The sequence below is a fragment of the Cyprinodon tularosa genome, unplaced genomic scaffold (genome assembly GCF_016077235.1).
Source record: "Cyprinodon tularosa strain WSP-4 unplaced genomic scaffold, ASM1607723v1 ctg69, whole genome shotgun sequence".
NCBI classification, from domain to species: Eukaryota; Metazoa; Chordata; class Actinopteri; order Cyprinodontiformes; family Cyprinodontidae; genus Cyprinodon; species Cyprinodon tularosa.
Genome location: NW_024039440.1, coordinates 2,398,236 through 2,417,425, shown reverse-complemented (window position 1 = coordinate 2,417,425; position 19,190 = coordinate 2,398,236). Strand labels below are relative to the sequence as shown.

Genomic DNA, 19,190 nt, shown 5'->3' with positions numbered 1-19,190 from the left:
GTTTATTTATGAGACTTTCAGTGTGCATTAAGAGGAAAAGAATTGATTGAACATATTAAATATGACATTATTGTCAACTTTTCAGTTTATTTTTTGTGTAACCCATATCAGGTAGTCTCCAGCCCTGCACTGAGTGCCCAGGGTTAAGGTCACATTGCAGAACGTGGTGTACTTTCACACCGACCGTTCAGGTACAGTGGACCCTCTGCCTGCTGGACGTCACTTCCCATTGTGTGAGTCTGCAGGGCTGCTGTAGTGACACAGGCGGAGGGCTTCCATGCTAAGCAAGCGACTAACCGCATTAAAACCAGAAAGAAACGCGCCTTTCTTTTATGTTTTATTTTTTTTCGGAGTCCCTAACTCAGTTCGGTCATCCTCGGCGTACTCTATTTCCACTTAAGTGGACTTTCTTCTCCACCGTGTGTGCTTCCGTGAAAGAGTGCCGCTGCTTCTGACCGAGCACGCCGCCGCCGCTCCTGCCTCTCCGCCGCTGCGAGAGAAGAAAACAAGCTCGGTGAGCAGTGCGCTAAAGCTGTGTGATCATTGACAGAGTTCACTACACACAGCCACCCAGCGGTAACTCGTCGGCGCCTCGTGAAACAGCTCAGAGGTTCTTCTGCAAGCCACGGTTGAGGATATATTTATCTATCTTTGCCTCCGAAGTCGAGGTAAGAGTGTAGATACTAATGAGAACTAGCGCAGGTGGCTAACTGACATGCTAACTAGCCGTTAGCTTGAATATATGTTTAGGCTAACTGCCTTGTTTTGGACTTAATGCGCTCATGGTCAATGTCCTCGCTTCTGGCTTTCTCTTTTATTGCTTTGCACTATGTTTAAGGGTTTTTCGTACACTTTCAATCATAATAAGACACGAAACCTGAAAGTTTAGTCGGCTGTGTGTTAGCTAGCTACCACCCTCTAACGATGTGGCTGTGTTTACGTTACTGTATTACAGTAGGCTGCCTGTGGTAATGTACGCGGTGTGTTATAAAGGTTGTTTTCACACGGTAATTAACGCATAATTTGCTGCACCTATGTATCAGTTTAATGCATTTTGTTCTCCTGTGTTTTTTTTCTTTTTACAAACAGCAAAAAAAATATGGAAACTGAGTAAACTCTAGTTGTTTACGTGGTTCATGTTTTTTTTTTTTTTGTGAGGACAAACCTTTTTACAGTTAAAGGTTGTCCTTCCTATTTATTATCCCACAGAGCAATTCCCTAGTACTACTTTGTGCTCTCACAGCCTGGTTAACTATGGGGAGCAATAAAAGGTCTGAAGTCGAGAGAAGCCTTATCTGTTTAATCTTGGTAAACAAAGCAGTTCAAACAGCCTTTGCGTCTGTTAAAAGAAAACTAAAGACCTGCCTATTCAATATGGCTTTAAGTTTAGTTTAATAATTGTTTTTAATATCACTTTATAACTTTTTTTCCTTACTAAAAAATAAAAAAACAATTTAATATATACTTCATGTGGATTTTTCAGCTTTAGATTTTACCACAGATGTTTTTGGTCTTTGTGAGAAATGTAAATATAGTTTTTAGATTTTTATTGTCTTTAATTGAATTTGAAGCAGTGTTTCTAGCATATTCTTATTAGGCAGGCTTAAATCATTTTGGTGTCTTTTCTTATCTTTTATATCAGTAAATCAATTGATGTTATTAGCTGGGAAAAAAGGGACTAGATTTCACTGGCATTCCCTGAATTTCCCTTTTAACCTGTTATCTAAGATAAGCTGTTGATTCTGAGCTGACCCTGGTTTCAGGGCTTTCCACCAACATTTAACCAAATTTAAAGGGGGAAACCGGTGCATTAAAAACACAGTTTTGCTTTACTGTTTGATCATAGACTTAGATCACATCATAATTTATACATGGCACCACTGAAATTAAAAATCTATAATTTTTATTCATTTCTTTAATATTATTTTTTTAGACAAACCATAAAAGTTAGGACTTCAAGGTTACAAAAGGCAGCTTTGCATGATCAACCCGACTGGTTTATGATGAGGGTGTGCAGATTTCAGCAGTTTTCAGTGTTGTGGAGTAGTATTTCAGGACACCAGAGTGCCTGAGAAGGTGATTTATTTTCTAAGAGGTTTTCTATGTGGATGACTTTCAGAGACGGGTGAGAAGAAATATGCTGCCTTTAGATCTTGCTTTCAGTTTGACTCCAACCTTTTTTTTTTTTTTTTTTTTTTTGTCTTACAGGTTGTAGTTTCAGTTGCTTCAGGCTCTGTATCTTAGTTGTTACTTTTCCTTTCTGTCAAAGTATGAACTGTAGCTGTGTTTCGTGGTTAGGCCTTTTCTACCTTGTGGTGATAATCTATTTATTTCTATTGCTATAACTGCATGTCAGATGACAACTGGCAAATGTGTTGAATGCTTTTATACTTTCTCTATGAGATTCTGGAGAAATTTATTTATTTGTTTCCTTCTGCTCTCTAGGTATTAGTCATCTCATCTTAATTTGCTATCAGGAATTTACCCAATAAGAGAGTTTTCATCAGCTCCCTTGCAGCCCCCTACCTACCCAAACAGTCTTCTGCCCCAGCATGAATGACGTCGTTGTTGTTAAAGAAGGATGGCTCCAAAAGAGAGGTAAGGGTCCCTTTGTGTTCACCATAAAATATTTGAATATATATAGCAGTAATATGTAGATTGGAATTCATGTGGGTTATAAAATCTGCCGTAGGTGAACAATATTGCTGCTTAGAAACCTCCACCCAAAGAGGGAACAATTGTTTTTAATTATTTCCAAGAAGAGAAATTTGACAAGAAACTCGAGTCCAGGGTTAAAACAGTCAACTATTCGTCGTGCTCTTTTTCATTGCGGATTGTGTATTTTATTTTTTTTATAAACCAACAAAGCTAGTTAAGCTTCACTACTAAAACAGTAAAGCCAGCAGATCGATTAGGACTTATTTTAAAATAATCAAAGACTGTTAGTATCTATTTTCTTTATAGAATCATAAAATTATTCTTTAAGAAATCAACAAATTAATTAAAAACTCATATTTAGCAGTCATTTATGTTGCATTGGCTCCATGTTTTTTAAGTGCCACTTCCTTGATATGGTTATCATGTGTAGGAACTGTATCTAAGTGATAACAATTTTCAGTTAGCCTTTTATTTACTAAAAGCTAGAGATGGTTGAAATGACCTTTATGAATAGTATTTTGTGGTGCTATTGTGATAATGATAAAGTTGACAATATGAACCCTTGATTTTTTGGAGTCGTTTTTAGGTAACTAGCTGTGAATGCGTGCCTCAGGAATTATAGCCTCACAATCACAAACACCAAGAAAAAAATATGCAAATTTAAAATGGGCCTCTTCAGGACACCAGTTACATAAAGAAGTATTATTTATATCCCTAAATATCCTGTAGTAACAGCATTTAATCATTCTTTGCATCTGAAAATACTCTGCTGGAAAAATTTGAAAGACAAAAAATATAAGAAATACAATTGGAAATGTATAAAAAAAAATTTTTTATCACTAATCATGATTTATTTTTTAGACATTAAATCAAAATTGTTGTGACTAGAAATTTATCATGGTTACCACAAACAACTTAATAAATGCCAAGGCTTACTAAATCTTGACCATCCTGACCGTGTAATAATTTACTTAATTTAATTGTCCATGTTTTTATACTTATGCATTTGTGAAGCATTTCAGAAAGTGGTCAGTCGCCGATGCAATATCTGTAATGTTTTTGCCCCCAGGTGAATACATCAAAACATGGCGTCCTCGGTACTTCATCCTGAAGAGCGATGGATCCTTTATCGGATACAAAGACAAGCCTGACGTGTCCAGTGACCTCAGCCCCCCACCGCTCAACAACTTCTCTGTTGCAGGTCAGATTTTGCATCCGGCTGGCTTTGTGCTGTATCTTGAGTGCTTTCCGTGGCGCTGATGTGTCCATGTTCTGTAGAATGCCAGATAATGAAGACAGAGCGCCCCAGGCCCAACACGTTTGTTATTCGATGTCTGCAGTGGACCTCGGTTATTGAGCGGACTTTCCATGTGGACAGCAGAGAGGAGAGGTAAAGGTTTTTCTTTTTGTGGTGTCATTGAGATATATATATATATATATATATATATATATATATATCAAATGTAAACCCACTTTACATGAGGGATGGGTAGGGGTGAGGATTACCAGTTTAATCCTGATACCAAGCTGTGAAAGAAAAAGGGGGGATTTTTTAACCATTCACATTCAAATCACAATAAAAAAAAGGAATCTGTGTACATTCTCACCTCATAGATAAAGTATTCCAAAGAGAAAATTATGGATCAGTGTATTTATTTTTGCATTGTTAATGATTTATTCAGCATCTAATACGGGTGTATTTTTGTTTGTCCTCTTCGAAAGAGTTTGTCTGCACCAAACAAGATTAACAATTTTTTTATTGATGAGTCACTGGACAGAAACCAAAACCAGTTGGGTCACATGTTAAAGCACAACTTAAATAAATGCATGTTATTATTGATATATAAAGATAATTTTAGGAAGGAAATGTCAGCCCAGTAAAGCATTTGTTGGGATGTTAACTATAGAGTCTGTTATTAACTATAGCCATTTCTAGACCACATGTATGAGAACGTAAACCACATGTTGACAATGTCATTGTACATCTGCAGTATCTTTATGATGTGTGATTGTCAATGGCTTTGACTTCCTTCGAAAACAAGTAAAGATAATAATAAATTAGACGGGCGTATGCCCAAAGTTGTTTTGTTAAAGAGAAAGCCATGCAGATCATGAGAAACAAACAGCCATCTTGTTTAGAATAGGATATAGGTTCAGATCAGACCTGATTATTTGACTTCAACCAAAGAAATCATCTTTGGGTTTTGTAAATATCAGCTCTGCCAAGTACCAAATCCCATAAGCTTCCTGCTGAAAAGTACTCAGATTATCCTCTAAACTTCGCTTGATGGATCACATCTTTCCTCAGAGCAGATTATTGGGTTGTACCATTTAATAAAACGCATATCTATAGATAAAAAAGCAGTTAGTAAGTAACTGCAAATCTCATCAGCCATTTATTTTATTTCAAAGAGATTCCTTGTTAAAACATTTTGAGTAATTCAGAGATGGGATTAGATTGGATGAGGTGAACATCTGCTTTCTTTTGGCTCAGGGAGGAGTGGATGCGGGTGATCCAGACAGTAACAAATAGCCTGAAGAGTCAGCAGCAGGATGAGGAGCCCATGGAGATCAAATTTGGCTCACCCAGTGACAGCAGCGGCGCAGAGGAGATGGAGATCGCCGTGTCCAAAACCCGTTCAAGAGTGGTCAGTGTTTGCTCCAGCAACCGAGCACTTGCTGTGTTTTTTTTTTTTCTCAGTTAAGCTCATCTTTAATGAGCAACTTGTTCTAACTGTAAGCCTCTTTACCTAAGCTTTTTATTTTTTTATTTTGGATTCCTTTTTCATGAAAGAAGGGCAAAATGTTGTACACACATTATTGCGTTGAATCTTATTTTATATTGGTTGCCATGAGAACGGCACTTTACTTGACTGTATTTTGCATGTAAGAGTAAAGTTTGGTGGAGGGGGAATTATGATGTGGGGTTAGATTTCAGGAACTGGGCTAAGCCTCCTAGGAACTCTGAAAGCTTCAGCACATCAAGGGATTTTGGAGACAGCCTTTCCTCTTCTAACATTAGTTTTTCACCAGCACCACAAAGCAGGCCCATTAAGACACGGATGAGTCCTGACATTAACCCTTTATGATTACTATTATTGGTAACTGGGATATAAACACCAATTTGCAGCGGACAAGGCAAAATCATGAGATCAAATGTGGTCTGCGGGGTCCACGTCTGTCTTAACGCTGAGTGTAACTGCTTCATTGAACACTACCAGTAATCTACTGTTGCCTGCTATAAATTAGGGAAAATAAAAGTTGCCAAATAAATAATAAACTGTAAAAAAGGTAAAAATCTACATTAAGAGGTTAACAAGCTGAATAAAAATACTAAAGATTTAAAGGGGAACGCCGTTTTTTTTTTACATTGGCCCCTTGATTTTACATTATTACATCATGTTCTACTCACCCATGTTAGTTTTGTGTTATTTAGAGCTGTTCTGAAGATATTCTGTTAGGTTATATCCAAGTAACGTCTTCCTGTGGGCAACAACTTGAAGGCACAAGCTAAACTGTTCATAATTTATCATTTATGGTACGCCAGGATTCAAAACATGTAGGCAAATCATATTTTTTTTAAACAAAGCAGAGTGTGTATGACGTCATCCGCACACGGGACTGGAGTTGTGACAGGCAACACGGGGGCCACAGGCGGCTATGCTCTACCACTTATATTTATTCGGCTAGCTAATTGAATCGTTCAATTCCATTTGGAGAGCGAGATCATCTGTGGTAGTAGCACTAGACATCTTTCAGGCATGTGAGTAAAACTAGCAGCAGTTCAGCAGACAGGATGAATGAATGGTAGCTGGCGCGCATGGAGGACGTCGTACACACTCTGCTTTGTTTTATAAAAAATATATAAATATTAAAAATATAAACACTGACTGATGTCTGGGGGACAGTGATTCTTCTACATGTTATGAATCCTGGCGTACCATAAAGAATAAATTATGAACAGTTAGTTTGTGCTTTCAAGTCGTTGCCCATAGGAAGACATTACTTGGATATGAATATCTCCAAATGACACAAAAACTAACATGGATGAGTAGAACATGCTGTAATAACGTAAAATCAAGGGACCAGTGTTAAAAAAAAATGGCGTTCCCCTTTAAGTTCCTGTATCAGAATTAATGGTTTATGTTCTAACCCATTAAACCCATTAAATTAAGTGTTTTTAATTAATTTTTTGTTGAAGCAATTTCTTTTAACCATCACAGGATGAGTGACTGTTTTAGGTCTTGAGGGGAGTGTTGGCCTAGTGGTCTCTCTCACCAGTGGCATCCTCCTGCTCATCCTGGAATATTAAATGGCTTCTCAGCCAATACTGATATATAGTCCCTCTAGCAGGTTCTGGGTCCTCTGTTGTGCGCGAGAGACTTACTGACAACCCAGAAGAGATTATAGATTAAGAAATGTAACAACTATGCTTTGCTGCTTGTAGTACATCAGACACTTCTATAGAAGGGGTGAGTGTCGGCCTAGTGGTTAGAGTAGTGCACTTGTACTCTGAGAAGTTTGAGAGTACCCAGTTCGATCCCCACAGCCTGCATTCTGGGTCCCTGAGCAAGATCCTTAACCCTGCACTGCTCCCCGGGCACTGCACAAAGGCAGCCCACACGGGAACAGAGGGGCAGAGTTAATTTCTCCATTGTGAGATCAATAATGTACAGTTTCTATCCTTTTCTTTCTGTTATGTTAATGTTGTTTTTGTTTTTTTGCCTTAAAAATACGTTTCTTCATTTAAAAAATAACGTTCTTGTTCTGTCCTCCAATAACACTCTTAACCTGAAATGTTAAATTTCAAAGTATTTCACTGGGTGTTAACAGAAAGAAAAACATTAGGATGATACAGAGCAGAGACTGAGTGCCAGAGCTATGACCTCACAGATGCAATGCTGGAAAGATTAGTAAGAAATTCCCATAAAGATGTTCCTAAAGCCTGTGAACGAGCTTCCCAAAAGAGGTGAAGCTGCTATAGCTGCAAAGGGTGGACCAACGTCAAAGTGAACCTAATTGATAGGGAATGCAATATTAAGTGTACATATGAGTCATAGCAGATTGGCAAATCATTTTTGGCAATGAATTTCCATAATTTTACCTCTTACTGTTTTTTTTTCAGACCATGACTGACTTTGACTACCTGAAGCTGCTGGGCAAAGGAACGTTTGGAAAAGTGATCCTGGTTAGAGAGAAAGCCACGGGGATGTACTACGCCATGAAAATCCTCCGCAAAGAAGTCATCATTGCTAAAGTAAATCCTTTCACATTAAGCCCTTCAGTTCAAACTGTGTCATAGCAAGCAATGTTTGTCTTTGACTACGTGGACTAAAAGTGATTGTGTGTGTGTGAAGGATGAAGTGGCACACACAGTTACAGAGAGCAGAGTTCTCCAAAACACACGGCATCCCTTTCTAACGGTGGGTTTCCTATATTTGTGTAGTTTTAATGTGATGCTCTGTTTTGTCCTCATAACCTAGTCACATGTTTCCCTCTGTTCTTCAGACACTAAAATATGCATTTCAAACACACGACCGGCTATGCTTTGTGATGGAGTATGCAAATGGAGGAGAAGTAAGGCTTTTTTTCTGCTCTCCACTTTTGTAATTATTGCTCTATTTTACTGCTTAGCGGTTGAAACTGAAAGTATCATCAACTTATAGTTTACTGCTTATGCTGTAAAGATTAAGGCAAATATTATTTGTGTTTGTAAGTTGGAGAAAAAGCTGTTAAATGTGAATTTGAAACTTGGTCTGTACAAATATTTTATTCCACCTGTTATTTCTCTTGTAGCTCTTCTTTCATTTATCCCGGGAAAGAGTATTCACAGAAGATAGGGCACGATTCTACGGTGCAGAAATAGTATCTGCACTGGAGTATCTACACTCACGCAATGTCGTTTACAGGGACTTAAAGGTAAATTTTCTTTTATTTAAAGGTCATGCATGTTTTGGTAAATAAATGTCACCTGTTCTCACCATGTAACACCACAACATTCTTAACTTAAATTCAGCTGATTCCTATTTCAATTTGAAGTTTTTACAATTTCTGGGTTGAAAAAATAATCCGCTTTTTATGAGAGATGCCGTAATATGTCAAGCAGAGATCTAAACGCAACTGGGGTTGAATTTTCTCACATGCATCAAAACGGAGAGTCCCACTGGTTTACATCAAATAACTGGGTTTACATCAAATAACTGGGATTTACTGTGATTAATAATTCCTTGACATAATCTTCCAATAGAATAACCACTAACTGAAGCATAATGACTCCAAAATGTACCGTTTGCTGAAAGAACAACCCACTCGGAGCAGTAATTAAACTCAAAGTGGATAACAAATTACCGATTTGCTTTCAAAATGTAAAAAGCCTTTTGTTTTTAAAAATCCTCTATCCAAAACCCAAGTGGAGAGTTTTAGCTTCAACATGTTTGAATACTTTTTAAATTCTCCTATAAAGCTTATTTTTCTCTCTTGTTTTAGTCCTGATAAACACAGAAGCTCATAGATTTGTTTTTGTATATAAAACACACTTTCATATACAATGCTGTTTTTTGAGGGTTTTTTTTTTGTTTGTTTAGCAAAACCTTTATAATATGTGGACCAATATATATATAATTATATATATTTGATGAGGACCAATTCTTTCTATACAGGAATAATCTTGCATCTATTTTCTGATAAAACCAAAGAACCAGTTGCAGGTCTTATGTGTTGACATTCCTTAGAGCAGCGGTCCCCAACCTTTTTTTGCGCCACAGACCGGTTATATGTTAGGCAATATTTTCACGGACCGGCCTTTAAAGTGTGGAGGGTAAATACGATCAAATAAAATGATACGACTGGCATAAAATCAAATACAAACAGCATAAAAATAAAACTCACCATTATGTTGAGTTTGTGGGATCCCTGAGCTTGTTTCTCCTAAACAAGCCGGTCCAATCTAGGCGTAATCGGAGACAATGACACACAAAGTGTGCTCCTAATGTCCTGTCTGCTCCGTAGCTTTGTTTTGGTCGCTGTAACCACAGAAAATCTCACTTGTGCGGCCCGGTACCAAATGACCGACAGACCGGTACAGGTCCGCGGCCCGGTGGTCGGGGACCGCTGCCTTAGAGAATCAAATCGGAATTGGACCAATTTCTAAACAGTGTTTAATACAGTACGGACATTTAGTTTTTAGTTCGGCCATAAAGTTCAAGTGATTCATTTGAATTTTTGCATTTGCAGCTGGAGAATCTGATGTTGGACAAAGACGGCCATATAAAGATAACAGACTTTGGGCTGTGTAAGGAGGGAATCACAGCCCGCGACACAATGAAGACGTTCTGTGGAACCCCCGAGTACCTGGCACCAGAGGTGAGGCCATTTTGATTCTGGGTATCAGTCTAGAAAACACAACGGCTGTGTCTGAATGTCCGCCCTAACCCCTATCCCTCACTATATAGAGCAGGGACTATATAGTGGACTTTATATTGAACTCAGTTAACTGACCGTGCATGCAGATCATCACTATTTTTCTCTTCCCGTTGGTCACGTGACTCCGCCTCCCTGCACGGTGAAAATGCCATCTTTGTTATCAGTTGCCGCTGTCGCAACCCGACACTGTCACAACAAATCACATGATGTTTTGCAAGTAGCATTCTGGGATATATCTGCTCATCTAGTAACCATAGATGATAACTACTTTTCAAGGTGCATTGTAGGACATTTCGAGTCCACTACTGTTTCATACACTAGACGTTCGGGCACTCATCTAAAATGGCCTAATCACTATATAGTACCCTATATAGTGATCAGGGCGAATGTTCTTGTTTAAACATTTAACCCCGAAATCCCTCTTTCACTATATAGAGCAGGGACTATATAATGGACTTTAGGTTGAACTCAGTTGGTCATGTGACTCCGCCTCCCCAGCACAGTGAATGCACCATCTTTGTTAATTGCTGCTGTATTTACAATTCCTCTAACGCTTTGCGAGTTGAGCTCTCACAAAGCATTCTGGGATATATCTGGTGACCATGGATGATCACTACTTTTCTAGGTGAATTGTGGGAAATTTTTAGTCCGCTACTTTTTCATCCACTAGATGTTCGGACACTCCTCTAAAATGGCGTAACCTACATAGTGCCCTATATAGTGATTGGGGTGGATGTTTGGACACAGCCTAAGTGTCCTTTTGTTTGTGTAACTCAATCTGAAAAATATACATTTGGGGGGAAAAAATAAAAAAAATGTAAAAAAGTTTAAATAAAACGTTGAAAAAATTTAATTTGCAAACATAAAATCTTTAAAAAAAATAAAAATACATTGAAAAATTATTTATTTTATAATTTGAAAAACATTTGGAAAAAAAAAAAAAATACTCCAGATTTAAAGTGCTTTAATTTTGCAACATATCCTTCATATCTGCATGGTTATCTTTCACACCCAGATCTGCATTTAAATCCGGATTTACTCTTTAACCTTTTGCAAAATGATATTTAGAATGTCAGAACAAAAGGTCTTCATGGCTAGTTCCTTTTTTTCCTTTTGCATTTGAATGTTCCTTTTTCGGCTCTCCTTCAGGTACTGGAGGACAATGACTATGGACGTGCAGTGGACTGGTGGGGACTGGGAGTGGTGATGTATGAGATGATGTGCGGCCGGTTGCCGTTCTACAACCAGGACCATGAGCGCCTGTTTGAGCTAATCCTCATGGAGGACATCCGCTTCCCTAAGAACCTGGCACCAGAGGGCAAGGACCTGCTGGCAGGCCTGCTGAAAAAAGATCCCAAACAAAGGTAGAGCATCTGACTAGCTTTAACTCATAACTATTAGTAAATTAAACTAGTATTTGCTAGTAAATTAAGGAGAAAGGGTTAAGTGCAGCAGTAAAGTGCTGCCACTTGCTTTCAGGGGAGCGAAACCTGCACTGGAAAAAAGCAATCTAGAAATAAGTAAAAATGTCTTAAAATAAGTATATTCACCCTTAATTTGAGTAGGTAAATGAGATAGTTTGCCAATGGAATGAATATTTTTACTCTTAAAATAAGATTATTAGATAACAAGTACTTGAAATAAGACGATGCATTTGTGTTTTCTTATTTTATATGTAAATTGTCTTGTTCCATTGGCAAAATGTCTCTTTTACCTCCTCAATCCAAGAACAAATACATTTATTGTAACAATAAATGACTTATCTAGATTTCGATTTTTTCCAGTGTGGTAGTTACTGGTCTAACGTCCCCTAGTGGCTAAAAGTTAGTGTTTTAAATTTGAAACTAAGAAAATCCTCAGTAACCTTTTTCTACTCAACAGGAAATCTTGACAAGTTTATGAGTTTAAGCTTGGAGATTAGTGAAACAATATGCTGGGTATAGTCAACCAATACAGAGCATGTAAAAAAGACATAACCTTCTACCTACCAGAACCATTTAGTGGGTTAGAAATCTAGCCTTGTAATGTGGTTTGACCCTGTTTGAAATGGCCCCAGTAAACAATGCTGGTTCCTGGAACAGGTTCCTGCAGAGGAAACCAGCTCCAGTAGCTGTCTGCACTTGTTTCAGTTTCACTGTTGTCCATTTAACCGCACCTTATTTGTTTGTACTAACCTCACTTTTTATTAATACATTTCCTCTGCATCGTCATACTGTACTAAGTCCATTGATTAACTGCGCAACTGTGTTTTTGGTGTAATAAAAAAGTTGGCCTATCTATTTTTTTTTTATCTGGTCTGATTCTGCAGTTTCTTTTTTAGTTCCTCTGTTTCAGAAGGTTTAAATGTTTGCGTTAAAATCAGCAGTTTCAAACTGTTTCAACTGAACAAAATTAGATGTGCTATTATTCCATCTCTGTTTTTTTTTTATCTATCTGCTGAAAGATGTGCTTCCTAAAGAGGAAGCTGTAAAACTCAAGAAAAGGTCATTACCTGGGTTTGACACGTAATGGTTTGCTTAGTGTGCTCTGCAGTACAGCCATAAACAGAGTAATAATGTTATTGAAGCCCATGTTCCTCCCTGATTGTCTTTGGTTCTCGGTAATAGTCTTAAACAGGGACATAATTGATTGTTGTTTTGTTCAAGACCCTGAGTTTTTTCTGCCAATCACAGAAGTACTGCTAATATTAGCACACTGAGATGAGCTTGCAGGCTAACTAACAAAACAAACACTAAATTTGTTTTGAAACCAGTCAGTGTTGCTGGGTGCTTCGTTCTGATAACTGTGTTTGCGTGTTTATTTATAGCCAGGTGGCGATGACGGTAATTTTGTTTTCTGTTAACAGGCTTGGAGGTGGACCAGATGATGCCAAAGAAGTAATGACCCACAAGTTCTTTGCCACCATAAACTGGCAGGACATCCTTGAAAAAAAAGTGAGAGAAAGAGATAAAAATCAAATCCATGATGTGACGTTTAACAGGACGAGCTGTTCTTAAACTGATTTGGTTTGTGTATCTTCTCAGCTTATTCCACCCTTTAAGCCCAAAGTAACATCGGAAACCGACACCCGTTACTTCGACGATGAGTTCACAGCACAATCTATTACAATAACTCCTCCAGACAAGTGTAAGCAGACTAACTTTGATTCCCATCTTTCTGTGCAACTCTGAACTTTTTCAGCTGTTTTAACTCCATTTCTTCCCCTCTCTCCACTTTCCCTCCAGATGACAGCTTAGATGTTGAGGATTCAGATCAGCGTACACACTTCCCTCAGTTTTCCTACTCTGCCAGCGTACGGGAATGATCACTAAGACTCGTGAACAAGCAGGCAGGCTGGCACACAATCCTAACCCCTCATGCACCCTTGCACTGCTGAGGAATTAAAATGACACAAAACAAAAAAGGTGGCACAAGGCACATTTTTCATTCAGTCTTTGACACGCGTCCTCACCGTTACAGGTTAATCATTGAAAGAAAGTTAAAAAAAAGTAGCTTAAAATAAAGTAGGAAGTGAACATACAGACCATGCGTGACGGAGCTCAGCTGGTTTGTTTTAATAGACTGGCAGCTTTGTCTCTGCATGTCCTGTTTGGGTCAGCGTCAGGCTTCCCTGCTGGACCTCTGCAACACCGCATCAAAGCCTTTACACTTAAAAAAAAAAAACAGGTAATGCCAGCAAGTCCCACATCTTTACCAGCTTAACCCAAGGTTAACAAACACAGATACGCACAACAAATGACCCACAGGTAGAATTTCCAAATTTCATCCGAATTAGAAAAAAAAAATTCAAAACATTTGGGAGGAAAACCGACAATTTATTGTTTCATCAGTTGCGGTTTTAAATGTAAAGCCATATTTCAAATTTTTTATTTTATTTTTTTGATTTAAGACAAAAAAAATAACAAGTGCTCTTTCTGGAACTTGCTGTTACAAATCAAGTGTAGGGTTTCCCTACTGTTGGAGGGGCAAGGGGTGAGCCATGGAGAGTTATGGTGATTGCACTGCACATGGTGTTCATGCCAATGCACGAGAGGATTCGAATGCATGCGTGTGCAGAGAGAGCGCAAGAGAACGAGTTTTTAATCTTCATCCATCCATTTGTGTCGTTTTTTTCTTTTTCTTTTAATATGCATGTTTTTAAACTAAAAATTTGCTGGAACACGGGTGAGAGGGAGAGGACACTACACAACATCAAGGGGGCTGTTTTCATTGTGAAACCTTGTAGTTTACGATTGCTGTCCTGATTTGCTGGCTGGTAATTTGACTCAAGATGACAAAAATCCAATGCATGGCTTACTGTTGCTGTCGAAGCTGCATTATTTGATGCAATGCAGCATTCATTCACGTGGAGACCAGGTTGGTAAACGCAGATTCCAGTTAGTCTTTGGTTTCTGTAGAGAAATCAGATCCAGTCTAGTCTCTCCGTGTGTACATATTTATACAGACTGAATAAAACTGAATAGCAGACGATACTCCTGACCCAGTTTTCCTGGACCTGTCCAGAAGTATCTACTGTTTTACACCTTTACTATTTCCTCAGTTCTGTAAACTTTCCTCCCTGGCTGAAATGGATCAGCAGCAACGTCTTGTTCTTTTTAAAATATCATTGCAAACTATTAGAGTATTTTTCAAATTAGTTTTTATTTGGCTCCCAGTTTGAAAATCTAAAAAATAAAAAGTGTGCTTTTAAAAGTAAAAGTAACTTATTGGACATTTACTGCTTGAATTCATTCTATATTTCATGTTTTGAGACTGATTTGTTTCTCTAAGTGTCCAAGCACTTAAACGTTTAAAGGTTGAATGTTTGAAGCAAGTTGAGTGTGACCCGTTGGATCCAGGCTTTTAGCTAGCAATGCGTTTGGCTGTACATTGTACACCCTTTACAAAAAAAAAAAAGACAAATTATAAGCCCTGTTTTTGTGATGTGCGGCCTTGGTACACCCTCATTTTCCCACCGGAAACTTTGCTCAAAATTTCACAAGCAGCAGATACTGGAGTTGGAAAAACTAAATTTTTGCTGCTCTTGGCGCCACATCAACCAATCACAAAAGATGATCTACGAGCCGATGGGGAGACGGACAGCGCTGCTGATGCAGAGCGTTGTCATCACTCCACTGAAACTGTTTATCAACACCTAAATTAACTCAAAACCTTTCAGCAAAATATGTTCGTTTTTATTACTCTGGTGCCTGCCGTTTGTACCATATGCCTAAAAAATGCTAACATCTACTTCCAGCCACCACGAATAGTAGGGAGAAACCCCCAAGAAGTGAGCTGGCCTGAGGTAGCTGCTGCTGGGGATTCCCAGTGACAGCGCACTGCTGATATATGGGAGTCTGCGTGCCTCCGACAGCGAATAATATTTGAAGGCAGGACCGTAATCTTGATGAACTTACTGTACAGACGATGTTTGAGGTGAATTTTCTCACATAAAAATATAATAAAACTACATTTTACCCACTGATCACAGCCGGCCTCTGCCATTGAACACAAGGATCAGCAGAAACATCAGATACATCTGAACACATTTTTCGCTGGACACGTCTGAGCTGTGTACTACCATCAAAAATGAAGCAGCAGGCGCTTTTTTTCCTGCTTAAATCGCAGCGAGAATGTGGCATAACTCTTTCTGATTTTTTTAATTAACCTTTGAAACATAATATTGTACCTAAAATGATCTCATGTCTTCCTTATGAAACTTCCACCTCTACTCAAGCAAATATACTTCCTATAATCTGGACAAAGACAAAAAAATTAGCTGCATTCCACCTCAAAATGCAGGAAATGGCATTTCAGAGATTCTAAATTTCAAAATTTTCCAGGAGAGGATTCCCCTACGGCGCACAAAGCCTAAAGATGTGATACTCAAAGGTGTACGCCCTATGAAATATTCCTAGCTGAAAGCCTGGTTGGACCTGCCTTTAACCCGACTGCTGAGAGGAGGAGCTACTCAAACATCAGCTTGTTTAATTTGAACAGAAAACCTGCATCCTTTTAGTCATGGAGGCACATGATTAAGAGAAGCTGTGGGCAGCTTTTGAACAGTGCTCGAACTGACAGGAAAAATATTTTTTTTTTGTGATGCTGGAAGCGATCTCACTTCATTCTTCTAATGAAAAATGGACATCGAAACATTTCTTTTCTGTTTCCTGTTTGTTTTGAGATTTTTTTTTCCTATTTTCTTTCCATCTATTTCTCAAATTCTGGAAAATAGATTGTCTCGTTCTGAGTCCATTATATTAAATATGAATATATTAAAGTTTTTTTTGAACTGCTTTCTTTATGTTTTTCTTGTTTTTATTTAAGTTTTTAATGCCAAAGGGATTCCATTAGAGAATTGCTATTTTAGCTCCACTTTTATCCCAAAAAACCTTTAAGAATCTACATTTAAATGGAGAGATTTTATAAACAGACCTATATTTTAACAGCCCCTTATTTCTTGATAGTATTTGGATGAAGAACAGGTCATTTTTAACCTAAAGAATAATGGGGCTGAAACTTCCTCCATTTACTACTGATGGTGTTAGAGTTTTAGTAATAACAAATGAGCATTCTTCAGGATATCCCTCTTGTCATCAGATTAATTTAAGTTTAATTTTATTATAGTTTATTTTGCCTGTTTGTGCATGATTTTAAGTTTGTGTGCTTGGTAGAGTGAAAGAGAATGCCTGTTCAGATGCTTGGGTGAAAGTAGGGATTTCAAATAGGAAAAAGCAGCGTTTTATTTCAACACAGCAGTGACCACTGAGTGGCCTCAGTTCCTGCAGACAATACCGTGATCAAATGGCTTTGATTTACGCTGAAACAACTCCAGCACCTCTTCTCACTGGCTCAGGCACAGTCATCATACTCTGTCCTGGAGTCCTGCTTCAGCAGGGCCCCGTATCAGAACCATTGCACTGATGGACTCCACAGTGGATCTGCCTTCATTGCTATCATGGCCACAGGGGGATGCTGCCGGACTCTTTTAAACTTGGCGGTGAAGCCATAGATCGAACCTCTCTGTCGGCCACGCTTTAAGCAATGTTTCACAGCTGAACATGCAAGTGAACACCCCTGACCTCTCCTGTAGGCATACACTGGCACAACAAGTGCCTCTTCATTATGTAAATACCAAAAAAAAAAAGAAAAAGGAGCTTATTGGTGAATGCATCATTAGTAGAAGGGGAGGCCTGTAGCTTAGTAGTGTTTGATTTGCAGCTTTACCACAGTTCACATGTTTCTCTGTATATTTGAATGTGATCAATGGTCAGGAATGTCATACCTGATTCTTGTTACAGAGACCTTTCTTTTTCTTCCCCTCCTTTTATTTTCAATTGATGCTCAGAGGGCAATGAAAAAAAAAGCAATCTTTAAAGGGAGGACTCTGTCCTAGCTGGAATTTCCACCCTCTTACAAGACTTTACAGTGTAACGGGTGATACCTGCTACAGTATGGTAGCTTATATTTGCAACTATAATGTGCCAGTAAACCTTTTTACTGATCAAAACTGTGTGTTTGTCTTTCATGCTTTGCTTTATATATTCACTTATATTCTACATAACCACATCATTTCAGTGTATCAAGTATTGTTTAAATCAAAAAGACTTTTATTCCTCTACATTTTTTCATAATAGATGGGAGAACAGTTACCTTAGAAATTTAAAAATCTCATCTTTCTTGCTTGTTTTGTATGTTTTTTTAACATTAGTTAATATAAAAACAGACTATGACCTTTGAATAAACCAGACCATGTTTAAGCTTCTATCTGCTTCTAAAAAATAGTTTATTGGAGTCATGTTTTTACAAAAACAGGGCTACGTCATTAAAAATCGTTAAAAATGTTGGCCTTAATTGGCATTAAAATTCATTGAATGTGATTATTTTGGCATTTAAAATGCTTTATTTTTATTTTTTTATGTTTACGTAAACAAATTCATCAGATACATGCCAATAATATATTTGCACGGAACTGCTGTATATTCCGAAAAGAAGATTGGTAGCGGAGAAAAAGCTAGAGAATGGGGAAAAATGCTAATTTCAAAGTGTCTGGAAAATTAAAAATTCGGGACATGGCTTTAGCCTGTCGACAGTAAAGATGAAGAAGGATTTTGCCGTCATGGGTACTTGTTGATGGCATTAAGATTATTTCTAAGAGCATTAAATTACAGTTACTCATTCCTGTATAAACCCCGAAAACAAAGGATATGGAAAATGACAAAATTATTGGTGGCTTATGGTAGACAAACCAATAGGTGGCGCAATTTTATATCCAGAAAAAATTCAAGGACAGTCTGCCAGACGGAAGTGGATAGAAAACCCACTAATTGCACTCAAGAGTAGAAAAGTATCTGATAAAAAGGCTACTCCAGTAGCCCACTGGGTAACTGATCATAACATCTTATATTTAAGATGAAAGATGGACCAAAATGTAAAGCTGTGTGTTAGTTTAGATATTTTACTGATAATATAATAAATACAAAAGCGTGTAATTGAAAATTATTCCAGGCAAAAGAGACACTTTTCCAAATAAATTTTCTTTTTAACATAAAACATGAAACCAGCACTTTACTTTGTATATCAGCTTGGCCTCCGTCTGTCTATGTAGGTTAAGGTACTTGTGTACAAAAAAAATGACGAGCATTAATTTACGGAGAGGTATTAGGGACCCTGAAGAAATTTCAAAAAGTTGACTGATTTTTAAATTTTATTTCAGTTTAATATGGGAAAAAAGTCAGAATTCTGACTTTAACCTCAGAATTTTGGATCTTAATGTAGATGGGCACCATGAAGAAAGAGTGTTAGAGCATGCAGCTTCACTGACAAGTGAGTTGTTTGGGAGGACACATTGGTGGAAAATGATGCAATTAGGCAACTTTTTACGTGTCCGAGGGGGTCCCCGGTGATGCAATATAATTAATGGAAGAGAGGAAGGTCTTTAAAACAAGAGAGCTAATCTCTAAAACAGACATGGCTACAGCTTGACGTTAACATGTTTGTTAGCTGCCAGAAAACAGTCAGAATTCTGAGGTTAGAGTTAGAATTATGAGAAAAAAAGTCAGAATTCTGACTTTTTTGTCTTACTGAAATAAAATTTAAAAATCAGTTACTTTAAACAAAATAATTGAATG

The 19,190-nt window shown here is 37.8% G+C and overlaps 1 protein-coding gene across 2 annotated transcripts; it reads left to right on the top strand.

Moving 5' to 3' along the window:
• Positions 1-215: 215 nt before the first annotated feature.
• Positions 216-16,356, top strand: akt2 (v-akt murine thymoma viral oncogene homolog 2). 2 transcript variants are annotated; one of them, XM_038267958.1, is made up of 14 exons: positions 216-514; positions 2,446-2,598; positions 3,728-3,859; positions 3,937-4,048; positions 5,153-5,306; positions 7,784-7,915; positions 8,016-8,081; positions 8,167-8,235; positions 8,455-8,577; positions 9,892-10,020; positions 11,230-11,444; positions 12,926-13,013; positions 13,104-13,206; positions 13,305-16,356. In XM_038267958.1, the coding sequence occupies exons 2-14, from the start codon at positions 2,553-2,555 to the stop codon at positions 13,382-13,384; spliced, it is 1,449 nt and encodes a 482-aa protein (XP_038123886.1). In that variant the 5' UTR covers positions 216-514; positions 2,446-2,552; the 3' UTR covers positions 13,385-16,356. The 2 variants fall into 2 exon arrangements, with proteins under 2 accessions (XP_038123886.1, XP_038123885.1); XM_038267957.1 differs by having other exon boundaries at positions 216-668.
• The last annotated feature ends 2,834 nt before the right edge of the window (positions 16,357-19,190 follow it).